At 37.6% G+C, this 7,828-nt stretch overlaps 1 protein-coding gene across 1 annotated transcript in view; it reads right to left on the bottom strand.

Moving 5' to 3' along the window:
* The window catches only part of PEX13 (peroxisomal biogenesis factor 13), a 33,566-nt gene that overhangs the window by 17,922 nt on the left and 7,816 nt on the right, over nucleotides 1-7,828 (bottom strand). Inside the window, exon 2 of the mRNA XM_003787992.2 lies at nucleotides 5-105. Coding sequence (XP_003788040.1) covers nucleotides 5-105 — 101 coding nt within the window. The remainder of the gene's footprint in view (nucleotides 1-4; nucleotides 106-7,828) is intronic.

The following is a 7,828-nucleotide window of genomic DNA, read 5'->3' as shown; positions in this document are numbered from 1 at the left end:
CTGCTTCCTGTCTGCTGCGATGGCCTTGGAAGGATAGGTGGGGGCACTCTGGTAAGTGTTGGTTGTCCAGGTCTTGTCACTAAAGTAGGACCCAAATCAGCAGATCTAAAACCAAAAAATATTTAAAATAGTTACTTATGCCACAATGAATTCAATTCAGAGTAACTATTAACCCTCCTACACACCTACTGCTATGAAAGATTCTGCTGACGAAGTTCTGAGTTCGAAATAGTCTCAGCCTCAGATGCTTAGAATCTCATTGTTAAGACAAAACGAGTAAGATAAAATAGCTGACTGAACTCTTACTTACCCTGATATTACTAGAACAGTCACATGTCAATGGTGAGGATACGTTATGAGAAATGTGCTGTTAGGCAATTTTATCACTGTGTGATCAGACAGTGTACTTACACAAACTCAGATGGTATAGCCTACTGCACACCTAGGCTATATGGTATAGCTTATTGCTCTAGGCTACAATCTGTATAACATGTTACTGTACTGAATACTGTAGGCAACTGTAACAGTTACAGTTAAGTTTCTATGCATCTAAACAGTAAAAATACAACATATAATTTAAGGGACCAATGCCATATATGATGTTGTTGACTGAAGATCCTTATACAGTGCATGACTGTATTTTCTCCAATTTGAGGTTTCTTTTTTAAAGACACTTGTTCATTTTCTCAAGGTTAGTTATAATTAGGTTTTTGTTCATTCTTGTGCCTAAGTGGCACTATCTTAATTATTATAGTTTTATCAGAGGTCTTAATATCTAATAAAATAAGTCCATCCACATTTGTTCTTCCTCTTCAAGAGTGTCTTAGCTATTTGACCCTTTGTGTTTCCACATAAATTTTACAATCAGAGATTCAAGTTTTAAACCCTGCTTTCCCCATGCCGCCTTTTTGACATTCTGTTTGAGATTACATTGAATCTACAGATTTGAAATAAATCAACATCTTTATAATACTGACAGTTTCAATCCACAAATGTAATAAATGCTCCATTTATTTAGAGCTTTAAAGGTTTATCTCAATGTTTAAAAAATAACTTTATTAAGTTGCAGTAATGTTTTATAGTTTATCATGTAGAGGATTTTCTTTAGATTTATTCTACATATAATTTTTCGATGCCATGGTAAATGGTGTCTTTCTAAAATTACTTTATTGTTGTTATGTATAAATACTTTTTTGGTATACGGCCCTTAGATCCAGCAATCTTGTTCTGGATATGTTTTTTGTTTTTTGAGTCTCACTCTGTCACCCTGGGGAGAGTGCCATGGCATAACAGCTCACAGCAACCTCAAACTCGGGCTTGAGCAATCCTCTTCCTTTAGCCTCCTGAGTAGCTGGGACTACAAGGCGTGTGCCACTACACCTGGCTAGTTTTTCTATTTTTAGTGGAGACAGGGTCTTGCTCTTACTCAAGCTGGTCTTGAACTCCTGGGCTTAAGCAATCAACCCATGTCAGCTTCCCAGAGTGCTATGATTACAGATGTGAGCCATGGTGCCCAGCCTGGATCCTCTTTTTGGATATTCTACAACAGGTGTCCTCAAACTATAGCCCGTGCCCAGGACATTTATCTGACCCACCAGGTGTTTTTGCCGCCACTGCCTGTCTTGCTTAGCAGCCAACTCATCCCGGGGCCCACAGTCAGGCATTCCAACGGTCTGAGGGACAGTGAATTAGCCCCCTGTTTAAAAAGTTTGAGGACCCCTGTTCTAGAATCTTAAGGATTTGCAGTTACAATAGGTTTATTTATTTCTTCAGTTTTACAGCTTTAATTATTAAGGTATTGTACTTTGTCAAGAAGTGATAGAAGGCATCCTTGCCTTATTTCTGATCTCAAAAGGCAAAATTTCAATGTTATTATGAACTATTATTTTTTCTATAGGTTTGCTATAAATGTAGTAATTCCTTTTCTATTGCTATTTGCTAAAAATTTTTACCAAAAAATGAATGAATCTTATCAAATGATTTCTTAGCACATACCAGGATGATTATATGATGTCTCTTCTTCATTCTCTTAAAAGGACAAATGACACTAGTCTTTACATGTTAAAGCTATCCTGCTTAAACTCTGAATAAACCTAAGTAGGCCACAAAATATTGCTGGATTTGGTTTGCCATACAGTATCTGGTTGAAGATTTTTTGTATCTAAGTTCATAGGCAAGAATATCCTGTAACTTTTTACTATACAATATCTTTGTCAGATTTGCCTAATTAGCGTTATCCTGGGCTAATTCAGGGTTATTCTGGCCTCTTCAAAAGAATCGGGGAGTATTTCTTCCCTTTCTATATTCTGGAAAAGATTGTATAATTATTTCTTCCTTAAACATTTATAAAATTCACCAGTGAATTCATATAGAGCTGTAATTCTCTTAGTGGGAAAGATTTTAATTATGGATTCAATTTCTTTTTGTACCATGCCACTCAAACTGTGGTCTGTGGACCAGTACTAGTTTGTAAACCATTTGTATCTGCCTAAAAAGAGAAAAGTACAGAAGTATTTAAATAACTTGATACTGCTATGTTTTTACTGTATTTTATAAATTAGTCATCAATGCAAATATTTTGACATGTACTGATTTAAAAGTTATAGGACTATTCATCTTTTCTACTTTTAAATTATACCTTGCTTCATCCCATATATTACCCCGTAAATACCTCAACATGCATTTCCTAATAAAGACATCTCATACAAAACCATAATACCACTATCTCATGTTTGAAAATATATTATCTAATTGATATTCAAAACTTATCCATTTCCCTCAAATGCATTTAAACAGGTTTACTGAGATAAAATTCACCTTCCATATTTTAAAGCTTAACATTCAATAAACTGTAGTATAATCACAGAGGTGTGCAACTACCCTATAATTAATTATAGAACATTTTTATCACCTCATCCCTAATCCTTGGCAACTACTAATGTACTTTCTGTCTCTATAAGTCTGTCTATTCTAGATATTTCACATGTATTCGATTCTGGTTATTTAAGATAGTTATGTTCAAGAATGTCACTGTGAACTCAGAATTAGCAAATACTGAATCACTGCTCCCAGGGGAAATAAAAACTTGGGTTCCTGCAAGTCTGTGGTCACATTTTCATCAACCAATCAATACATATACTTGTTGAGGTGTGTTTCTGTTTAAAGACATTTTATTTAATGTATATTATTAACTCACTAACAATATGAACTCATTAACCCATGGGCAACAGCACTATAAACTGCACTTGAACAAAGCCTATCTAACACCCACATTCCCTCTGTAAAGTATGTCCCATCCGTCTCGTGCCTGGGAATACAAAACAGCATTCTATCACTATGGCTGGAGGTCATATTCAAAAGCAAAATCATCAAAAATGTGAAAAAGTGGCACTAAATAGGACTATGAAAAGGACACCTGTTTGCAGCATGAAAGCTGAAATAAGCAGCCAGGGTGTTCTTTGTTCATCTTCAGCTGAGAGACAACTGAAATCATTCCCTACTCTATGTACAACCGCAAATGACTATAAAAGTGCTGGGAGTACTGATTTGGGATTACAAATAAATTTTAGTGAAGAGGCCAATTCAAAAATATAGAATCCACAAACAACGAGGATCTATGGTAAATGGACTCATACAGTATACAGTATTTTTTGACTGTCTTCTTTTATTTAGCATAATGTTTTTAAGGTTCATCCATATTGTGGCTTGTATTATTTAGTACAGTTGTCCCTTGGTATTTATAAGGGATTGCTTTCAGATCTCTCTGGATGCTGCTATAGTCTTAATGCGCGCCTCCTCCAAACCTCATGCTGAAATGTGATCTCCAGGCTGGGCGAGGTGGCTCACTCCTGTAATCCTAGCACTCTGGGAGGCTAAGGCAGGTGGATTGCTTGAACTCAGGAGTTTGAGACTAGCCTGAGCAAGAGAGAGACTCCATCTCTAAAAATAGCCAGGTGTTGTGGCAGGCACCTGTAGTCTCAGGTGGGTGGCTGAGGCAGGAGGATCACTTGAGCCCAGGAGTTTGAGTTTGCTGTTGAGTTATAACATCATGCCACTCTACCAAGGGTGACAAGATGAGATTCTCTCCAAAAGGAAAAAGGAAATTTGATCCCCAGTGTTGGAGGTGGGACCTATGGCAGCTGTTTGGGTCATATGAGCAGAACCTTCATGAATGCCCTTCCTGGTGGTAAGGAGGTGGTTCCCATGAGAGCTGGTTGTTAAAAAAAAAAAGAAAAAAGGCCTCCACGTCCCCTCTCACTCTCTTGTGCTTCCTCTCATACAACGTGATCTCTTCACACCAGCTGCTTTTCACCTTCTTCCCTGAGTGGAAGTAGCCTGAGACCTGCATCAGAAGCAGATAGTGGTGCTATAGTCCATGTACAGCCTGCACAACCATGAGACAAATCTGTTTTCTTTATAAATTACTGAGCCTCAGGTATTCCTCTGTAAAAACACAAACTAAGATACCAAAATCCATGGATGTTCAAGTCCTCAATATAAAATGATATAATATTTGCATATAACCTATGCATATGTTCTCATATACTTTAAATCATCTCAGATTACTTATACAGTAGGACTTCCTACAAGTTGACCACTCAAAAGGACTATAACAGAGGTGCTCAACAAAGGAACTAGGCCTACCATACCAATATGTATATGTGGTGCATGTCTGATCCATAAAAATTAGGTCAACTTAAGGAGGTGGTCAATATAAGGAGGTAGTCAACTATGGAGGTTCTACTGTAATACCTAAATACAATGTAAATGTTACGTAAATACTTGTTATGCTGTATTGTTTAGGGAACAATGACAAGCAAACAATCTGTACATGTTCAACACAGGTGCGACATTTTTCCAGAGTACTTTTTTGGGGGTGGCGTGGTGGAGGTTAACACGAGGATACATATTAGGTTACATTATTTTCCAGAGTACTTTTCATTCACGGTGGGCTCAATCCACAGATATAGAAGGCCAACTGTACCTCATTCCTTTTTATTGCTAAATTATATTATCCACCTATCAGCAGATGGATATTTCGGCTGTTTCTACTTTTTGGCTACTATGAATAATGCTGCTATAAACAGTTAATATATAAGTTTTGTATAGACACGTTTTCACATCTCTTGGGTACGTACCTAGAAGTGAAATTGCTGAGTTACACATTCAACCTATTCTCTACAACCTTGGCAACATTTATTATCTTTTTTATAGCCTTCTTAGTGGGTGTGAAGTGATATCACACTGCTGTTTTGATTTGCATTTCCCTGATGGCTAATGATGTTGAACATCTTTTCATGTGTTTATTGGCCATATTTAAAAATATTTGAAAAAATGTCTATGCAGATACTTTACCTATTTTAAAATTAGTCTTTCTGGTGGTGCCCATAGCTCAGTGGGTAGGGTGCTGGCCACATACACTGAGGCTGGCAGGTTTGAACTTGGCCTGGGCCAGCTAGGGCAACAATGACAACTGCAACAACAACAACAAAATAGCCAAGCAATTATGGCAGGTGCCTGTAGTTCCAGCTACTTGGGAGGCAGAGGCAAGAGAATCGCTTAAGCCCAAGAGTTTGAGGTTTGCTCTTAGCTGTGATGCCACGGCACTCTACCAAGGGTGACACAGTGGGACTTTGTCTCAAAAAATAAATAAATAAAATTAGTCTTTCTTATGATTGTGTTTTTACTATTGAGCTATAAAAGTCAAAATACCTTGTAAATTTTATAAACAGTAATTCCATTAAAGTTCACACATTGTATTTGATTGTTTCTACTCATTCTCTTCTAAAGTAGAACAATCTCTCTCTATCTCTATTTTGAGACAGAGTCTCACTCTGTCATTCAGGGTAGATTGCTGTAGTGTCATAGCTCACAGCAACCTCAAATTCTTGGGCTCAAGTGATCCTCTTGCCTCACCACCCCTACTACAAGTGCCAACCACAATACTTAGCTAGTTTTTGTATTTTTAGTAGAGATGGGGTTAGGCTGGTCTTGAATTCCTGAGCTCAAGCAATCCACCTGCCTTGGCCTCCCAGAGTACTGGGATTATAGGTGTGAATCACCATACTGGGTGATCCATGACTTTTTGAAGAGTCCACTCAGTTCTCTTCTAGACTGTTCCACATTGTAGATCTGTGTTTTTTCCAAAGTTTTATCTTGTACCTCTATCCTATTTCCTGGTAAACTAAGATCGCACCCAATAGTTTGATTAGAATCAAGTTCAATATTTTTGACATGAAAAATGGGTCATGTTTACTTCATATTGTATTATATTAGGAGCTACATAATGCCAGACTTATTTATGATGCTAAGTTTGACTTTTTGGTTAAGGTGATGATCTTTCCATTAAAATGTCTTCCTTTTAGTAACCAGTACATAATCTATGGGATGATACTTTGTTACCACACAAATATATTATTCCCCAACTTACAGTTCATCTGATGATTCAGCATCTATTCATCCTTGCCTAAATCAAATACTAGATGTAGAACTGCAAAAGGGTAATTTTCTAATCCAGGATAAGTTTTAACTTAGCCTTACATTACAGTATTATAAACAGAACTAGAACTATTATGTTCTAGAACTCTTGTTACTTTTTTCTTTTACTGGATCCAATATTTTATATTTAAATGTAAAAGACTGGGCAGAGTGGTTCACATCTATAATCTCGGTATTTTGGAGGCCCAGTCAGGATGAGCGCTTGAGACTAAGAGTTCCAGACCAGCCTGAGCAACAAAGTGAGACCCCTTATCTCTTAAAAGAAAAAAAAAAAAAAGCTGGGTGTGGTGTCACACATCTGTAGTCCCAGCTGCTCTGGAGGGAGGTTAAGGTGGGGGGATACTTGAGCTCAGGAGTTCCAGACTGCAGTAAGCTAAGATACAGCCACTGCAGTACAATCTAGGCAACAGAGCCAGTAAGACCTTGTCTTTAAAACAAAAAAGAAAAAAACAAACAAAACTTAAAAGGGGTCGGCAGATTGCCAAATTAAGTAGAGTGTATTTAGTCTTTGATAAAGCAGTTCTGCTGCAAAGTAGCAGAAAATGGAAAGAAAAACATGCTGGCATTATATAGATTTAATACAAGACAAACATATTATGGAACAGAAACTAAATATAAATGCAAAATAATGAGAAGGGCCGACATCATAGGCCTATTCAATTCTGGATCTGGAAATCAGTCAGTGACAGCCAAGACTCAGGCTACTAGGAAATAACAAAAGTAACATATGCTCCACTGAATCTGAGCTAGTTCATTCAATGCTTGAGGCTGGGAACTAACATGTCCCACCTCAGCTCCCAGAAAGAAATCAAAAACTTTGGTGATAACAGTTCATTTTAGATGATTACAAACCTAAGAAAGGAAGAAGACTCTGTTAAAGTCTCAAACCCAAGAAATGAAATAAGGTAACTACGGACTAAATGACTTGTTCCATAATGTCCTTAATCTAATCCATTATTTTTATAGCTAGTTCTTATATTGGGGGGGGGGCTGCTGAGGGAACAGGTAGAGGCAGCAGGAAACCTACTAAACAGAGATAGGGGAATACAGAAGACAGAAAGGAGAGAAAACAGAACTCTAAAATTCTAACTCAAGGGCTGGGTGTGGTGTCTCATGCCTTTAACCTTAGCCTTCCTAGCAGCCCACGCAGGAGGAAGGCTTCAGCTCAGGAGTTCAAGAACAGCCTGAGAAAGAGTGAGACCCCCATTTCTACTAAAAATAGAAAAATTAGCCAAGTGTTGTGGCAGGTACCTATAGTCCCAGCTACTTGGGAGGCTGTGGCAAGAGGATCACTTGAACCCAATAACTTTGAGGTTACTGTGAGCTATGA

The sequence above is a fragment of the Otolemur garnettii genome, unplaced genomic scaffold (genome assembly GCF_000181295.1).
Source record: "Otolemur garnettii isolate 467f Iridium unplaced genomic scaffold, OtoGar3 scaffold00024, whole genome shotgun sequence".
Lineage (NCBI taxonomy): Eukaryota > Metazoa > Chordata > Mammalia > Primates > Galagidae > Otolemur > Otolemur garnettii.
The sequence above is the reverse complement of the archived record's forward strand: the minus strand, read 5'-3'. Positions and strand labels throughout refer to the sequence as shown.